Source organism: Juglans microcarpa x Juglans regia, chromosome 4D (genome assembly GCF_004785595.1).
Source record: "Juglans microcarpa x Juglans regia isolate MS1-56 chromosome 4D, Jm3101_v1.0, whole genome shotgun sequence".
NCBI lineage: Eukaryota > Viridiplantae > Streptophyta > Magnoliopsida > Fagales > Juglandaceae > Juglans > Juglans microcarpa x Juglans regia.
This window is the reverse complement of record NC_054600.1, coordinates 8,456,597-8,477,155: the sequence shown is the minus strand read 5'-3', so window position 1 is coordinate 8,477,155 and position 20,559 is coordinate 8,456,597. Positions and strand designations below refer to the sequence as shown.

General features: G+C 30.9%; 1 protein-coding gene across 1 annotated transcript; it reads right to left on the bottom strand.

The window, feature by feature from the left end:
• Positions 1-5,418: 5,418 nt before the first annotated feature.
• Positions 5,419-11,045, bottom strand: LOC121259186 (calcium-dependent protein kinase 28). Its single transcript, XM_041160690.1, has 12 exons — positions 10,344-11,045; positions 9,321-9,451; positions 9,088-9,129; positions 8,801-8,912; positions 8,563-8,641; positions 8,225-8,394; positions 7,738-7,864; positions 7,370-7,485; positions 7,172-7,279; positions 6,987-7,049; positions 6,663-6,836; positions 5,419-5,967 (listed from the first exon to the last, which is right to left on the bottom strand). Exons 1-12 carry the CDS (start codon positions 10,746-10,748, stop codon positions 5,803-5,805), a joined length of 1,692 nt encoding a protein of 563 aa, XP_041016624.1. The 5' UTR covers positions 10,749-11,045; the 3' UTR covers positions 5,419-5,802.
• Positions 11,046-20,559: the final 9,514 nt, after the last annotated feature.

The following is a 20,559-nucleotide window of genomic DNA, read 5'->3' as shown; positions in this document are numbered from 1 at the left end:
CTGAGTTTTAAGGTTTTTATTTATTTATTTATTTATTTAAGGTTATTTTAGAAAATTTGATTCCAATATGATTTCAACCTTGACCATTTTTAGAAAATGCACTGCTCTATTCTCATGTCATAACCTCATAAATATTATCTGCCAATCATCATCTGCATGATGGAATTATAAATATCTGATACATATAGTTGCAGCAAAATCAGATGAAGGGCTCCATCACTACCTTGTGTTTAACATTGTCTCATTTGGTTACGCAATTCAGATGAGATGAGATATTTTGTTGAAAGTTGAATTAAATATTGTTACAATATAATTTTTTTATTTTAAAATTTAAAAAAGTTGAATTATTTATTATATTTTATGTGAGAGTTTAAAAAAATTATAATAATAAAATAAAATGAGATGATTTTATATATCCAAACCAGACCTGAATATGAGATGCTAACGCCTTGACATCTCAACAACCATATATTTTTTTGTCTCGCATAGTATTAACAAAAAGATCAGAAGTGCAGATTACTCCAACAATCATACAAGAAAAATCCTACTTTCTTGATTTGCAAGCCCACATCAAAGTTTTTTTTAATATATTAAGCTACACTTCTTTCTCCATTTACACAGCATTAGTCATTTTTTTAATGAGTCCACCAGACCCCCTCCTAAAAAAAATCGCTGTGATGAACACAGGACGAAGATTCCCATATTTTGAAGCCTCAACTCAATCAAATCACAATACGTACTAAGGGGACAGATGCAAACCACGAAAGATAATAAGAAGGGAAGTATTCTCACTCGCATGAACCACCAAAGATAGTCCTAATTGGAGTTAGCATTTCCGAGAACGTACACCTCCAACGCCATTTGCAGCTTTACTGATGACACCCCCCCATGGTGAGATAAATCCAAGGTCACGGTCTCATTCAAAAGATTATAGATGGCACCCAATATTCCCAATGTATCAAATGTTTAAAACCTAGTGTATACGATATGCAATATTCTCCAACAGCACATGAACTGCCAGAATGCAAAGTTCAAATTGAATGAAAATAGTTTTCACACCGAAGGCTGGGAGCCGGCCCTAAATATTTCTAGAGATAAGTTCTATCTTTTCTCTAGAAACCCAAACCGAAAACCTCTTCAAATAGGTGAGAGCTTTGGCTCCTCCCTCCCTTCCTCCCTCCTCCTAGATGTAGTTTTCTCCAAGAGTTTAATTTTTCAGATGGTATTTTGGTTTTGTTTTTATTTTTTTCAATCAAAGCATGGAGAAGCGGCGTTTGATGTTTTCCGGTAGCCAACAACCACCACGCGCCCCACTGTGGGGTTCCTAAACCATCGATCTTTAAGACTGCCAAAGGTTTCGCCAAAAAGAGCGGTGCGTGATCCACACGCGCAGGTCAAAGTGAGTGCGTGACCTCCACGCACCACCACACAGAGGGCTCTGTTGTCGCCAAGTGCGACGTTTCTGGAGTCAACGATCTCAATAGTTTCAGGATCGATAGTTTAGCACACTCCTAGCGTAGTGCGTGTCCTTCACGAGTCATTACAGCCTTTTTGCTCAGTTTTTTTTTTTATGTTTAGTGTATTTCAAGTTTTTATTTTGTTGTATTTCTGTTTTTTCAGTTTTTCCTATGTTTTCATGTTCAGTTGCTTGTGTTAGATAAAAATAAAAAGAAATAGACTATTGATTTGTTGTCCATAATAATAGATAGTTTTCTTGCTCCTTTGGAGGATGGGGGGTGATTTTCACTCACCTCCTTTGGAGGGTGGGGGTAGTTGTCCCCTCTCCTCATTTGGAGGGTGGAGGTTGGTTATCTTATTTTTATAGAGTGTTATATTCTTAGATAAATTGAGATTGAAATCTTTGATATTATAGAATCTCATATCTCAAAAGTTTTTGTTATTATAGAGTTTATAGAAGTTAAAACAATGTTCATCACAAAGAAATTTGTGTGTGAAGAAGTTCTAAACAGATGAATAGTTTAACTTGTAATCTAAAATTTTTCCTTTTTTATCAGTCACAAATGTAACTTCAGTTTCATTCAATGATCTATTTTTATTAAAAAAAAAAATTTCAATGAAAATAAAAATTTTCTAAAGTAAATAGTCATACTGCACCGTCTGAATGCAAAGTTCATTATTCAACAGCATAATCAAAGAATTTCATAACTTCAACATGGGACCATGATTTTACTTTTTAGCTTAATTATTCTACACATTCAAACACGTTGACTCGTTCTTCCTATAGAATAGTTTGAAATGGAAACAACTATTTACAAAAAATTAAAAAAAAAAACACAGAAGAAGAATCCATTTATACAAAAACAAACCCTACAATCAATGGTAGAAAATCAACAAAATTACAAAGCAGAGTTTTCTAGAAACCTATGCGCTAACCCTGATTCTGAAGTACAAAACCACATCTTGAGTTGTTGGGTCCAATTTACTTGAGAGTGAGACTGCGAGAGGAATCGAGGATGAGAGTTGCTGTTGCGAGGAAAAGAGTGAGCGTCGAGTAGGAGAAATGAGAGGAAACCTGAGAATTGAGATATGATTATGTGAAAGGCCAAAAAGGTCGACACCGTTTTAGGCTAAAATTAGGTATTGGGTATTACCCGTTTAAAAAAGAAAACAGGTTCAAGTATCCCATTTCCATTTCCATTTTTGCCCTTAAACGGGTCGGGTTTTCTTTTAGGTCGGGTGCATGGTTTTTTTGTTCAACTCTAACCACATTAAAGAATAGGAATAACTATTCCTTTAAATCAGATGACATACTATTCGAACTCCTGCTTTTGTAAAAATAAAATAAAATAAAATAAAAACTATTACATACCAGCCTTTACTATTCATGGGAATGATTATTCCTTTTTATCCGATAAAAGTGCTCACAGTCGTCTAATTTTAAATATAAGTTGCAACTTACCCACATCAAATCTTAACAGTTGAAGTGGTCATGCGGTTACCTTTTTGTTTTTCTATAACAAATCATTATATGTTTCTTTAATTTATAATATATTATTATTTATTTGGATTTCTTAATTATTTTTATTTCTCTCTATTAGATGCCTCATAGTTTACTATTGGAATTATGAACAGGCTTATCAATTTTTATCATTCTTATAACCATAAGAAATAACAAATTTAACTCCAATTTGACTTCCAAACAATGTTTTTAAAGAACATTAAACTCGATCGTATTAAATTGAACCCAAGTCAGGATCCTGCGAACCTCACAGAATAAAGAATATGGCCCCGTTTGGATAGTGAGATGAAATGAAATGAGATGAGATGAGATAATTTTAGATGAATTGAATAAAATATTATTTTTTAATATTATTATTTTTTTTAGATTTAAAAAAATTATAATGATGAGATAATATGAGGTGTGAGTGTTTATGTATCCAAACGAGCCCGAAATGTCCTTGGATACGGATCAATTGACAATTTAGACTCAAGTCAAGTCTTAATACTTATTTCTCCTAATCAAGCTAATTAAGTTTATGAGTAATGCTAAATATAAATATAGAGTGTGCGAATCTGACGCAATTTTTTTTAAAAATAGTATGATTCATTATTAAAAAGTAAAATTTCTCATGTGAGCTTTAGATTTATTCATTGTTTTTAAATGAGTGAGCGAGATTCGCAATCCTAAGGCTGTACAAATTATTTTTCTAAATTCATGTAATTAATAATCAACTCAATTAAAACATAATCTAGTGGCTAGATTACTTATAATCTACTTAATTCGATCATACTTCTATCCACTTGATGAGTTTGTGAAAAGGTTTACTTCCTTTCTCTATTTATTTCTTTCTTTTAGGAGGAGCAAGAAAGCTTTGCAGAGTGCTGAATGATTGAATCTGCATGGACCTCACTACTTGAACAAGACAAGCCTTTTGGGGTCCCACTTAAAGGCTACCTTCTAAGAATTTGCAGAAAGCTAAAGCCAGAATCGTCAGCACTTAAGATGTGGAAGCCCTATATAAATAAATTAATGAGCACTGCTACACTACAATGGAAAAAATAAATAAATAAAAATAATTTTATAAATTGATGTTATTTCATATAATTTGTTAGATTTATTATATAATAAAAATAATTTAATAATTTAATAAACCACATCAAACTATATCAATTTATAAAATTATTTTTATATAATCTTTTTGTAGTTAGAGTATTTTCTTAAATTAAAACTTAAGAATAAGAAACACACAGCATAACAAAATAAGAGGAAAAAATGCTTACAAAGGATACTCCACTAATTTAAAAAAATAATATAGTTTGAAATAACATTTTTTATGCAAGCACCACAACCAGGCCATTGCTTGTGAAAGCAACATATTTAAGTTTACCACTTTTAAGGTGTATTATACCAAGCACATGCAACATAAGTATGTGGGGGTGTTTGATAATGCTAAAATAAGATCTCCCAGCTTCCACATCAGTAATGTGCCTGCTGCGTCAATAAAAATATTAAAAATTAGAATAATGTTACTATGCTGTCTCATTTTACTTATTTATTTTAACCGTTTATGTATTTAATTTTTCTTTTACTTACTAATTAAAGAAGTGACTATTAATATATTGATATTTTTTTTATTTTTTAAAAAATTTAAATATGTTAAAAAAATTTATCGCGAGTCAATTTACTGGTTTGTTTTCAAGACTAAAACTCAAAATTTTGAAAACTTATCATCTCATTATTATAACTTTATCTAATTTTCACATAAAATAAAATAAATAATTTAATTTTTTTAAATCTTAAAATAAAAATAATATTAAAAAATATATTTTAATAATATTTTATTCAATTTTTTAATTTTATTTTCAACTCATTTTGTATTTAAAACAAAAATAGACTCTGCATCCCGACTTGTGCACTCAATTTTGTATTTATGTGTGTTGACTGTGTTCAATGCCAGCCCAAAGAAGCTGACACAATGAAAAATAATGCAATAACTTGCTTTACAAGCAAAATCCACAGGAATAGCTGTGTTGACATGTCTTGATCATCATCAACTTCCACCTAAAAATTGTAAAATAAAATTTAAGAAGATTTTCCCAAAACTAAATATTATCCATCCATCACCAATGCTGCTAAAAATATTACTGATTACACAATAAATAGGAGTGTCGGATTTTGTCAGCTGCATAGAGAAAAGGGTGGAATCTGGATGGAGTTTGCTGATGAGTGCAGGAAAATGGACGGTCCACAATTTCAAGATTGGGATGTCAGGCTTCAGCTTGAGATGAGATCATTATATCCAAGTTCCAAAGAACACACTTTGATGGGCTGAATACGAATAATAAGATGAGATGAAATGATTTTAAATAAAAATTAAAAATTAAATAAAATATTACACTGAATACACTCCAATTCCTGAAAATAAATTGGAAGAAAATACTTCTAAGAACATAATATAAACACAAATGAATTCTAATCCTCTATTTTCATCAACAGTTCATTTATAAGTCACATTACAATTTTGTATGGCATGACCTGGAAATCCTCCATACTCAAAAAAAGGAATTCGTTATTCACACCAGCATAACCATCATGCCTGGAGCCATCTCCCATGCAGATTCCACACCAACTCAAAAGCAAACACCTGGGCGTAATGTATTCACAATCCTATCCAGACTCCTACCATTAAATTTGAGTTTGAGTAGATCCATGGAACGGTGATAGAAGTAATTGAGGACATCTCTAGGATCAAGTACAAAGTAAATGAAATCTGGGAAAAGGAACACCACAGCTATTGGCTTCTTATCACTTCTCTAAATCTTCAAAACTCTAGTTTGGATCTATATCTTTTGGGAACTCCGATGGCCGGTGGGGCTACTCACATTTCGTGAACTAATGCTTGCAGTTCTTAGAAGTCTGCGGAATTCTGATAGACTTATTTTCCCATCTCTGTCAATATCAGCCTCGTCAAGAAGCGGATCAATGGAGCCTCTTAAACCCGCATGCTACAAAGCAATGAAGCAATTTCAGTACTGGATTTTTTTTTTTTAAATGATCAGAACAATTATTTAATGAAAGTATAAAGCTCAAATATTGAAGAACAAAATTTACTTATACTCTGACAAGCACACCCAACCCCGGAACTCATGTACATTCTGTTTATATATGCATAGGCCGCACGTTGTAGGATTTGGTCCTAATAAATTCAGCACAAGCGCATCGATACTCTGCCACTGAAAGTGAGGCCTTTTGCACAGCTGAAGGAGCAAACCTATAGAATAACATCAAAAGATGGCTGCAGGGACTAAGGCCATCTTCAATATATCCTACAAGTACACTGTCCCCCCAAATAGATGCTTATGTACAATAATCACTAGTCCACTCTAGGTTCAGAACATTGAATCAATGTTGTTATTCATTTCATGCAAACTTATGCCCACTACAAGACCACTGGAGAAGATCGGAACTGCTAAAATTCTAATCTGATTTTGCCAAAGATAAGAACCAAAATTAATCAGGGGAAGGAGGAATGAACCCCATCCTTATCTTAATAATAAAATATTAATAACCCAAGAAACAGCCCTGGATAATTTGTTGTATTGGCTCTTTCTTTTCTTGTGGTCTCTCTCTTACTCTCTTTGGGGGAAGAGGGTCAGCAAAATAAAGAGGATGGGCTTTTGATGCAAAGATATATACTGACCAGTCTCAGTTCCTCCGGAGTAATAAACCCATCTTTATCAATGTCGAATTTCTCAAAAGCGGCCTGAGACCGCTGCTGCCACTTCTCAGAGTCATGCTCTTCCATTTGATGCACATGTAGCGTGGCTGCTACAAACTCATTGAAATCAACAAGGCCATCTGTGTTGCTGTCAATCTGCATCAGCGAAAGGCCGTTATAATTAAAAAGTAACTGTATTCACAAGCCAGTGACAAGTAAAGTTATGAATAGATGCTGGATTGCTGAAGGTAGGTGAGTTAGAGTAGCCTGATAGTTTCTTATTTCCAATTCAAGGGGAATGCTCACCGCTTGCAGAATCTCTAAGACGCCCGAGTCCTTCAACTTCCAAGGAAGATCTTTAGCAAGAGCCTGCATGAAAGCCATCCTTGTTAGGACCAAAAAAGACACTAACAAAAGAAATAAAAACACAATCAGACAAATGATAACATATATGCATGTAAACCAAGTTGAATGTGGAGGAGAAATCTTACATGTCTCATTTCTTCTAGACTAATAGAACCATTTTTATCCACATCGATTGCAGCAAATTGATCTTTAAGATCTGCGAGCTCCTCGTCATCAAGTGTGCTAGCAAGTGCCTGCAAGACAATCATTATTCAAAAGAGTCATCGAAGAAAAAAAAAACTTCTTGCCTCTGCCATAAAAAAAAATTTCAAAGAAAATCTCACCCTTAGAGCAAACTGTTTCAATCGACCGTATCTTACAAATTGCCGCATATTACTTAGAACAGATATATCAATCGGGATCTCTGAAGCATTTCCTCCCTCTCTAACCCATGGGTGCGCTGGAAGTTTGAAACCAATTAGAAGAGCTAACCAATTTCTGATAGTTTCAGTGGAAAAAAAAAAAAAAGGAAGGGAAGAACATAACACAGTTTGAAAATTGGCCTTGGTCACTAAAATGTAGAAATAAGACAAACCAAGGGAATATTACTCAGAGCAACAAACCTAAAAATTTGTAATCACATTAGCCAATTTCCAATATGCCAAAAATACTCAACATTACTATTTACTAAAGAGAAGAACTGGATACATACATAGGGCCTGAGCAGCAGTTAATCTTGCCCGAGGATCCTTCACCAGTAACTTCTTTACAAAATCTTTAGCACTATTGCTTATGCTTGGCCATGGTTTGCGGCGAAAATCAGGCTTGTTTCGTAAAACCTGCAAATAAGTCACAGTTCGGTATACTCTAGAAAATAATCAAATTAAAAAATAGCAAAAAGTACGACACATGTTGGTGACCTCCCAACATAGGCACTGCTTAGACAATTGTAATGGTTCTTTAACATAAAGAGATTTAAGTAAAATCTAACTAACAGTAACTTGGCTAAGGAAAAGAAAGGTCGTGCAAGTTTTTTTTTTTTTTTTTTGGCAGTGTGCAGTTTTCCATCAGATACTAGAACTACAAATTGGAACATATAGTCAGGAAAATACTCACATAAAAGTAAAAATATATAATGATTTGTAACACAGGTAAACAGAAAAAGAAAAATAATAGTTTAAATGAATACTGTACTTAACCTCCTTAAATATACCATCTTCAGTCTTATCCCAAAAGGGGCGCCTTCCACAGAGCAAAATGTAGGTAATCACACCAATACTCCAGACATCCGATTCAGGTCCTGACTTGCGTTTTAATACTTCAGGAGCAACATAATAAGCACTGCCAACGATATCTTGGAACTTCTTTCCTGCATGTTTATATTTTGTATGCCTTCAGAACTATCATGTACAAACAGCCATAAATCTATGCAGAACAACAGCTTCAGATGAACAGAAAGGCAAAAAGTTGGAAAAAATATTTATATATTTAAAAAGATAGAATCACATAAAAGCAACGTAATAGAAGCTCTACTTGCCCGGGTTAATGAAATCTGACAAACCAAAATCCGTGGCCTTCAGTGGTGAATCTTGTTTAGTTGACTTAAAAAGAAAATTCTGCATGCAACAAAAGCAAGGGAATTAGTCTCAAGCACGTGACCAGTTTGCGTAGTAGACTGCTATTGTGAAACCTACTATATCCATTCGATTTAATTCGATTTAAGAGTTCAGGTGGTAAGCTGAACAATCCATGCCTTTAAGGGAACTAGGCTATACCTCCGGTTTCATGTCTCGGTGTACCAACCCATGTAAATGACACTCAGCTGCAACTTTGAGCATCTGGCGCACAACTACTGCTGCGTCTTTCTCGGTATATCGGCTGTCCTTCCTGAGTTAAGTAACTAGTGTCATTAATAATTAATATAAACACAAAAACACAATAATATGGCAATATATGACTTCCAGAAAAAACTATAACAAACCGTTGACTAGATAGACACATTAAAAAGCAGCCACTATTGGCAGCACTAATTAATTATATCCATGACTAAAAAGATACTTACTTTGCCAATATACGATCTAGCAATTCGCCACCCTCACATAACCTGATAACGGACAAAAACAACAAACCATCATTTAAATATATTAACAGATTGTAGGATCAAATAAAAGGAGGTAAGAAAGGCCAAAAAATAAATGAAGTTCAAGCAAGCAGAAAAACAAAACCAATGAATACTGGAATAGTTGAAAAGAAGCCCATGAAATGAAAAAGTAGTTCATAAAAAGCTAAACTTACTCCATTACTATATACACATATGAATCATCCTCAAACGCATTATAGAAGTGAACCACATTCTCGTGGCCTGTAAGTGCTTGCAGTATCTTGACCTCCCGCCTCACATCCTCAACGGCAATAGGAAGAACCATCTGCCACCAGATCCAAAGGTTTTCTGAAACTTCATTAAAAATATTCACCAAAAATAGAGGGCACAAATTCTGCATGATTAAAGATAATTCGAGCTGTTTGATTTTGAAGCTTTCAAGCTCAATTGAGTCGGGTATATTCATTTATTTTGTTTCCATGACCATTTTTGGTAGTGATTCTTGCACCACATTTTACCCAACTGGAGAAAAATACAAACAATTATCTCTCCCCAAACAGACCTTAAGAAGAGATCCATTATTCTGAGTGGGTTTGCAAAACAATACCATGAATCAACTACCTGTAACACTTGCGATATTGCAACCTGCTACTCTCGATATCATACTTAGATTTAGCCCATCATAGCGATCAAACAGTGTAAGTTCTCTTGACCTATTAGTAACGTAAATAGAAACACTGCTTAAAACAGGTTACCACTCATCATATTTATGAATAATGACTCAGACATATCCTCCAGGTGTCCCTGGTGATTGCTAAACCTTCATATATAGAAGCGATCTTCCGGACACCAGAAAACAGAAAAGACTTCAAACAACATTTTCATGCAAATACAGGGCAACGTAAAACCCAACTGCCGAATCCAGGTATTCATATCAAAAGGAGAAGGCCCTACAGACATATTGGGACCAAGACCACCATTTCTAATCCACAATCAAAGTCTGGAACCGGGGTTCAGAAAAAGGCCCCGAACTTTTATATCCCAGCTTTCTCCCAAATCCCTTGACCAAATAACACCTCAATTGAAATAACCCAAAATTTACAGAGAACATAAACGAATCCCAACAACCCGGATTCACATATAGTCAAATGAGGTCAGAAAGACCAGTAAATCCCACAAATTGACCGGGAAAGCCGCGTACAGAGAAACAAATTTACCTTATTCTTTTCAATTCTCTTAACCGCGACTCGATCCCCATTCGCCTTGTCGGTGGCGACGTAGGTGTACCCGAACTGCCCGTGTCCTAACAACTTCCCAATCGTGTAGCGTTGGCTGAAATCCTTGGCATACCCGAAATCTGTACGCTTTCCACAGGGGATGAGCCCGCCCTGCCGCCTCGAGACGGGCTTGTCTTTGGGTCTCAGCTGATGCGAATTCCTCCCGTTCGCTTTGTTCTGTCGCTGATTGCTCGAAGCCTCCTGTTTCGTCGTAGTGGTAGTTCTCGTATGGGACTCGGTGTTCTGTTTACGGTTGTGATTGATGATGGTGGTCGTGGTGTTGGGGGTATTGGTGGTGTTGCTGCTAGAGCCAATGACTTTGTTGGTAGAAAAGCAAGAACCCATGATTGGGAAACAGAGATAGAGAAAGAAAAACAGAGTTTTTAGAGGTCTTGACGGATCAAAACCTTGACAATGGTCATGAATAAATTATAGCAGTCATTTATATGCAAACAGAGAGAGATACAGCTAATGAATGAGGGGACAGCAAATAGGAAAGCCTGGAGCAGATAGGAGGAAGAAGGGAAGAAAGAGAGCATGGTCAAAAAGAGACTTTTGAAGAATGCAAGAGAGAGAGAGAGTGTGCAGGGAGGGTGCAGAAGGCAAGGAGTTCCTCCCCCAGCCCCCATTTTTTTCTGACCGGAGAATTAAAATTTTCAAACAGAAAAAACAATTTGGAGTTTTTTTTTTTTTTTTTCCTTTTATGTCCCATCATTTACTGGGTTCGGTGATTTTTGCTGCTTGTAAATCCGTATTAACACAATTTTGTAGGATTTATTATGATTATTAAAAAAATAATTTTTTTTTTTTCTATTATTATCACATCTTCATTTTATAAACTATGATCATCTTCCTTTTGACAGTGTCAAGTTTGTTCATCTTTCTCAGCCTTATGATATTCATTCTTGCTTCAAAGTTCAAGTTCGACTTTATACTATTATCGGATGGATAAAATAAAGAAATAGGAAGGCTACTCATCATCGCACATTACATATTTTATATATTTTAAAATAATTTTTTATTATTTTTATTTTATTCTTTGTTAAACTAATTAAATTGTCCTAAATTGAGATATTGATAAATTCCTGTTAGCTTTCAAATCATAAGATATTTTTTTTAATGAATAATGATTAATATTATGCACTTCTAGTTTAATAAAATAACCTTTTTAAATTGAGAATTTATACACTTTAAAATTATATCAAATATTACTGTTTTTTTAATTTTAAATTAATAAAAGTATCTTTAGTTCACTGATTTTTTTTTTTAATATAAACAAGTGTTTATGTAAACAATTTCCCCATAATAATCAAACATGAAAAGATCAAGGAGAATACAAATATTGAGTTACCATCAGCTGGTTTTGCTAATGAGGCGTGTTTCAAAGAAGTTGGATCAAACTTCTATACGCGTTGAATGAAGCTGACATAGGCTTTTACAAGACGAGCATATTTCAAAAAGCAATAATGGCAATAAAAAGAAACAAAAACGGTGTCTTGATTCAACTTGCAACTAGTAATAAAAGGAAAAATAGTAATATTAGAGAGAAGTCACTGTAGCAGTGCACACTTTGCATTCACTACATGATTACTTTTAATTTTCTACTTTTTTATTTTAGACTTGAAAAATATGTAGTCTAAATGATGCCACATCATGTATACAAAATGGTTGTTTCCAACAATAACTTCTATCTATATTTATTCAAGAAAAATCTTGGCATCATCCGGTCCCCAACGCATAACGACCATACTTGGGGATCGGGTTCACTAATATCTCATGTATCGGTATCCTGATCCTTGTCAGCTGCCATAACCGAGAAGGAGATCAAGCAAAGCACAAACCCAGAAATCCTTGACAACGCCTTCTTCACCATGTTGTCCCACCTCATCCTCCTTAGTATCGAAAGATTTGATCTTAACCTTCGGTTACCTCCACCGCCATTAGCACCATCACGGCTAATAGTGCTTGCTTCAACTTCTCCGAAGCTGACGAAGCCGTCTTGTGCTCGAGGGTCCACCTTGGCCATCGCCGCCACTGGGTATGCCCCGGATGAACGATTCACCGCCGGTGGGGCATCTGGGTCGGGTGCGAATGAGTGATTGAGGTCATGACCGTGGGAGGAAAGTGAAGAGAGGGATGAGGAGTCCAATGGTAGTGACGGGGGTTTGTGGTCTGGGTGGGAACGACGAATGAGGAGGCAAAGAGTGGGTGGCGGGTGATGGCCGAGGTGGACCTTGGATGTTTTAGCCTGGCTTGCATTGGGTGATATTTTCATCTCATCTCATCTCAATATCTAAATATCACAAATAAAAATATTTTTTAATTTCAAATATTCGATTTTTTTATCTAATCATTATCTAATTATTACAATATTTTTAAACTTTCAAATAAAATACAAAAAATAATTCAAATTTTTTCAAATTTCATGACAAAAATAATATTAAAAATAATATTTTAACAATATTTTAATTTTATAATATTTTTATTCAACTTTTTATCCTTCATTTCTTAAAACCACATAAAATACTTTAATTCAAATAATTTATGAGAGGTTTTGATTTAAAACTCATCTCAATTCATCTCTTCATATCTAATCATTATAATTTTTTCAAATTTTTATACAAAATAAATAAATAATTGAATTTTTTTAAATCTTAAAAAAAATAATATTCTAATAATATTAAAAAATAATATTCTAATAATATTATATTCAATTTTCAATTTTTAACTTTTAACTTTCATCACATTTCTTCTCATCTCAACTCACAATCTAACCATTCTTAACTTATTTATCTCAATTCAAATATTTCATTATTATTCATAAATCATCTCAATTTATTGTGCAAATCAAGCCTAAAATGCTAAGCAAGTTCGGTCATATTCTTTATTTTATTTGTTCTTATGCATAAAAGAGAGAGAGAGTTTTGTTCACATTATTATCCAAAGAAACCAAGGGCTTGAGAATCAAGAAAAAGGGGATAATTCTTTATCTTTCCCTTTGAATCTCGTATGTTATTTCTCTGCAAAATGTTTTAGATATCCGAGTATCATCTCTTTTTTACGTCATTTCATTACTATAGAAAAAAAAAAAAAAAAGATATTAAAAATAAATAAATAAATATTTCATACCTTATCTCAAGAAGCGGCACAAGATATTTAATTATTATATCTCACTAGCGAAAGGTATTTGTTTTTTTTATATATATTTTTATAATTATAAATAATATCACAATAAATGATGATTTAACATATATATATTATAATAAAAAATATTAATGGAATCTCCCAAAATTACTGTTAAAAGTTACCGTTTAATTATTTTTATTTTTTATTTTTTATTTAATGATTAAGAAAATGATTATTAGTGAAATTATTTATTATTTATATTTTTAATGATTAAGGATATTAAAAAATTGTTAAAAAAAAGAAAAAAATGAAAGGAAAAAAAAAAAGAGTGGGCGTACCGCTAGCACTGTCCTATTATATTATTTCTCTATCTCTTAGCTAAAAGTAGTGGTCCGTGGTGTTTGCTCCAGGAACACAGAAGTCTGAGTGTTGACTTGGTCTCTGGTTAGCTTGGCCTTGATATCTAAGGCTAAAAGTCTTGTACAAAATTATTAATATTATTTGCATTTTTGGCTAGCCGCCTAAGGTGGACCAGCAAGCAATAATTTATTCACACTCAAATTTTTTAAAAATAAAATATTAAAAAAATTGGATAATGAGAATATATATATATATATATATATATATTTATAATATATATAGCTCACTAGCAGCAAAAACATGATCATTTGACGCATGCTACACTTCATAGATCCACACACTCGACATGCATGCTTTTCGGCTTGTTACTTTTAAATGATATTCACATTTTTTTTTTATGTTTAGGTAATGTTTGGATTCAGAGATGAATTGATATTAATTTAGATGAGTTAAATAAAATAATAAAGTTACTCTCACCGCTCCTAGCTCTTGCTGTATTTTTTTTAATTTTTTTTTACTTTTTGGTTAAGTAAGTATTTTCGAATGATGTTGTATTTTTTTATTTTTTAAAAAAAATATTTAAAGTGTTAAAAAAATACATGTAAAAAAAAAACAACAATTACACTAACGATAGCTCCCAGCCAGAGCTAAGAGTGGTAGCTGTAGAGCCATCTTGAATAAAATATTATTAGAATATTAATTTTTAATATTATTATTATTTTGATATTTGAAAAAGTTTAATTATTTATTATATTTTATATGAAAATTTGAGAAAATTATAATGATGAGATGAAATGAATTGAGATGAATTTCTAATCCAAAGTAAGGCTTAATTTCTTACGAAGAAAATGAACAAAAACCTTGTTTTCATGAAGCTTATTGAGTACATGATCATCAATATAATTCGACGCGCCATTAGACTTTTGGATTTATGAAAAGGTGAATCAAAAGTTCTGGGAAATAATTCGACGCGCCATTAGACTTTGTTATTGGGTAATACGACAGTTCACCCAAAAAAAAATATTAAAAAGATTATAAATTGACGAGATTTAATATGATATGTGAAGTTATATTTTAGTTTACATTAATATGAAATACCGTATTTAATTATATAAGTTCTTTTTACAAACCAAGCACTTCAGGTTGATTAGCAAGGAAATGGCCATTAAAAGAAGAAAAATGAGAAAAGTTTTAGCCGATGAAAAATAAACAAATAACAAAAACAAAAGGTGAATGTCGTATATAAAATGATTGGTCGCATATCAGTATCTATTTTACCTTTTAATAGTGTACTTATTTATAGCAGCAATGACCCTCATTATTCTGTAACTTAAACCTCTTATTTATAAATGTGCAAGTTTGATTAGGAAAAATAAAAAAAATAAAAAAAAGCCAAGGACTACGGCTTGATGGCACAAGACCCACATCTCTAAAATAGAGATCAGGTTCAGACCCCATCCCTTAATGTATATATATAAAAAAAAAAAAAAAAAAATTACAAATGAAATTAGGCGTATAATCTTTGATCCAAGAGATTAATTAAGGGAATTATTGTCTAAAGTATCATCACTATAGATATTAAAATCACCTAACTATCCTTATTTTAGAATAGCAATTAAACAAATAATAATTTTGTTTTTTCTTTTAAAAGACCTGATTGTGTGCAACCCCTCGTGGTGAACTTTTTTTTTTTTTTCTTGTTATATCTTTATTTTTCATCATTTATTGTTTTTGTTTCCTATTTTTATTGAATTTTAGTTGGGACATTTAGACAATTAATTCACTCAGAAATTTTAGGATCTCATCATATTTAATGAGTCAATTTTTTTTTTTTTGAAAAATACCTCCTTGTATTCATTAACAACTTGTATCAATTGACTCTTATCATATTTAATGAGTCAATTGAATCATTGGTTTTGGTAGTTTTAAATACAATTTTAAAAATTAATCATCTCAAATCCTTTTGAGTTCTTCTTTAAATAACTCGGAAGAATGAGTCAACAAACTAATATTTAACTTTAGAAATATGCATATTGCTAGAAAAGAGAATATTTGTTTTAGGATATACCCTTTTTAAAATTGTTATCAGTATTTGAATTTACGGTTTTAAGATATTCAAATTTCGCATAATCCTATTGAGAAAGTGTGATCCATATATATATATATATATAAAATCACTTTTTTTATAATGGGTCCTAATTTTTTTAAAAGAGCGATACTAGGTTGCTGTTGAACAATGATCACTTGGCATGCCTCTTAGGTAAAATTTATCTTTTTTTTTTCCTTTTCACACTTTTAACGTCTTTAAATATTTTTAAAAAAATATATATTAATACACTAATAGTTACTTCCTTAATCAGTAAGTAAAAAAAATTAAATACATGAACGATTAAAATGAGAGAACAAAATAAGAGGATATACTAGCATTATTTTTTTTTAAATGGCTGAATAAAAATTATGTTTTTTAAAACTGTATTTAATATTTACTCAAGAAAAAAGATAACGAAAATACAATATAAAAACAACCTAGATTATATCCTAGGTAGGATATACCTTTGATGTCGGAATAATACTCTTCGTAATAGGATATAGAGACAGAAGTTATGAAAATTTAAACAAAGACCTTTGACTTGACTATAGCAATTCAACATGAACAGAAGAATCTTTTACTTTTTTTAATTTTTTTTTTCTTGTTTTTGACTATAGTTAACAAAGTAATCGGAGGCTTTTGAAAGCTCATCCCATGGGATTTTATGGAGTAGTAGTATACTATACTAAACCAATCTTTAATCACTATCAATAATCTCATGCTCTACCATATGCATTTTAATTTTTTTTATATCACATTTTGAAGAAAGAAAAAATAACCTAAATATCTAAAACTAGCAATATTTAGTTTTTCCTTTTTTTTTTTTTAAATATTGCCTCTAATTCATGAAATTTTCTACCACAATTTGAAGTAGAAGTCAACTATACAAATACACATGCATATATACATATATATATATATATATTAATTTTTGGATTAATTATCACCTTTAAGACCAATCGATCATCTATTTAAAATATAGAAATGATGGTTACAATCGTAATTGCGTAAGCGCTGTACAATTATTTTGAAAAAATTGAATAAATATGAGATCCACATGAAAAGAAATTAATTTTTTAATAATAGATCTCACTATTTTTCAAAACTACTGCACGATACTTGTGTATTCGACGATTGTATATAATATTACTCATTTTAAATATAATTATTAGTTTTCCTATAAAGAAAGAGATTAATAATAATAATAATAATAATTAAATTATATAAATTATTAATGATTAGCATTGAACTTTGTGGGAGACGTATCAAAACAAAACAGAAATTATAATGGGGTACTTGAAATGAATGTGTAAATTAGAAAGTTTAGCAGTGTGAAAGCAAATGACGGTTAAAACTTTCACGATATAGATAAAGTACTCTAAAGAAGAGATAGACATCACGTTTGGGTACACACGGTCCACACGGAAACTAAAGAAGTAAAGGTACAGGTGGACCAATCATAATAAATGTCGGTGTTTTTTTTATTATATCCACAGGTAAAGTACTTTGCCAGTCCCGAATGTCTGGCTTCCGCACACGTGTTTCGAAAAAATGATTTATACAGTTTAGACTTTAGAGGATGTCAGTTAATTTAAAATTTATCTAAAAAAAATAATGTCAGATATAATTATAAATTATTTAAATATTATAATTGTTTTTTATAAAAACGAGATTTATTATTAAATTTTATATTTAATTACTTTTTTAAAAGAAATATTTGTATATTTTATTATTGTAAATATCATTTATCTTATATCTAACATTCTTCTTTTTTATTTATTTCTTATTTTTTAAAATTCTTAAATGGAATTTTGATCCTATTCTTTTATATAAAAATAAAGATAAATGTGAACACAATCTTTATAATTTGAAAAGATTAATCGAAGAATCCAAAGTTTCGCTTCAATTTTCTAAAAGTCGTACGGTAGTGACATGGACATAAATGAGTTCATATTGAGCACTCTATTTATATTAATTAAAGTTAAAATATATATTTTTTTTATAAATATAAGATAAATTTAATTTTTAACTATTCCATTCACATAAGTTTTCATATTGAAATAATCATTTTTTCATTATATGACAATAAAATAATAAAATATGAATTTGACTTTGACTATTCATATTAAATCTCTACATTAGATTATCTATTTATTCATGAGTAATTAATAATTTACAAAATATTTTATTTTTTTAATTATGAAATTATTTATTTTATCATATTTTACTATTTATAATATTATATATTAATTAGTAATCATATTCTAAGTAAATTATGGATTAAAAATAGAAACTAGAGAGATATTGATGAAGACCTCAAGAGAGAGAAACAAATAATATAAAATAGATTTGATGAATAAACAGTGTCTTTCAAATTTAAAAATTACTTTAGAAGTTACAAATATTTAGAATATAGCTATTCTAATGTGATACATTTTATGGCTCAATAGCTAAATTCTTATTGGATTTAACTTTTAGCTAATCCAATAAGAGTGCTCTAAAGTTGAAGAAGTTGATATTACACGTATGAGTCTCAAATTTGACATTTTGTAGAAGAGAAAACATACTTGAAGTCGTAAATTATTAAATGTATAAGAGTCGCACAATCACATTGAAAAAAATTAATAAATACGGGAGTCATATGAAAAAAAAATTTAATTTTTTAATAATAGACTCCATTCTTTTTCAAAATAACTGTATATTACTTATATATTTTACGATTGTATGTATCATTACTTTTTTAATCGAACTAATGCTTTAAACATTTTACATCAATGTCAAGACTCTCCATTTTGTGCTCACACCAAGATGTGATTGTTTCTCTTATCACTAATTAACATGTGCTCACAGCACGTTAATAATAAGTTAAATTTCTTAAAAAAGTGGGGACACCATGTTTTCGGTTTATTTTTCTTTTCCTCTTATAATAAATGTTATATATTGTACTCCTATCCAACGAGATCTCATGTTAATGAAATATTATCCATTAACCATTGAATTATTAATTTAACGAGTCAATGACACGTCTCGTAATAATGGGATGAAAGTTAAATGAGTGTAATATAACACAACTTCTAAAGTTAAATTATTAATGAATAATATTAGATACAGTTAGTTATAAATTGTACAAAAAAAAAATGTGACAGATAAAAAATAAGTTTAAGTCTCGAGAATACAAAAATAAAAAGAGCAATTCTACCGATAAGTCAATATATAGAATACATTATACACATTATTGATTTGATATAATTTGATTTATAAATTTTAAATTATTTTTTATAAATCAAATCATGCCAGATTAAAATATATCTTTCATATTGACTTATGAATAAAATTCGCACTACAAATTTAGCACTGAAATAAAAGAAAGCAAAAATTTTGAAATGTATATCTTTTATATGGACTTAAGAATAAAATTCGCATGAACTTAAAATAAAATTTTTAAAAGAGTTCTACTACGTGCAACCGGCTATGCGCAATCAACGGGTAATCGGGTGACCTCATCATCATTTGATAGAATTGAAAAAAAAAAAAGAAAAAGAAATGAAAATCGACAAGGATTGAAAAGTGGAAAGAAACATCAGAAAAGAGAGATGGCCAAATCCCAAATCCCATCTGACTGAAGCATTTCGACTGTAAACTATATGCAAATGTTTCTTTCATCAAGAAATCCTGTCAAAGCACATACCTTTCAAGAGAGCTTCTTCACTAAATAAAACAGGATGCGCAATGGACTTAGGACTATAGCTGTTTATGATTGAAGCGGCATATTTTATACAAAAAATAAGAGACAAATGGGAAAAGAGAAAATTAAAATCATTCAATTGGTAGATTATAAATAAATGAAAATGAAGTCGATTCACGAGTTATTAGTATAATTGACACAAAGCTCTTCGAAAAAAAATAATAGAAAAGGAAAAATTTCAATAAGATGTATAAGTGAAATACATAATAGAGAGTATGATGGCTAGGTCCGTCCCATACTTGTATTTTTCGACTTATACAAGTTTGTGGGGTTCCCACTTCCGTACACGGAGATTGAAAGAGTAGCACCGCTCGGTATTACCGCTAGTTATCAAATTAGGTTTTTTTTTTTTTTTTCATTTTTCTATTTTTTTTTTTAATATTTTTAAATATTTTTAAAAAATAAAAAAATACATCAATATATTTAAAATCATTTTTTTTATTGTTCGGTAAAAAAAACACCTAACAGTCAAATCGTGCTGTATAATTTAGACGACATAGTAGAGTTTTCTTTTCTAAATGACGTGTTTGGCTTCGTTTGGATCCATAACTACTCTTAACTCATCTCAACTCATTATTATAATTTTTTCAAATTTTAACATAAAATATAATAAACAATTCAATTTTTTAAATCTCTAAATAATAATAATAATAATAAATAATATTCTAATAATATTTTATCAAATCAATTTAATTCACTACAACATTCAAACATACCCTTACACTTTCTGTCCAAAATGAAAAAAAGAAAAAAACTACTTCTTCATTTATAAAATGAGATTATATCATTAAACTGACGTGACCTATGATTACACCACGGTTTCCAAAGGCGATTGC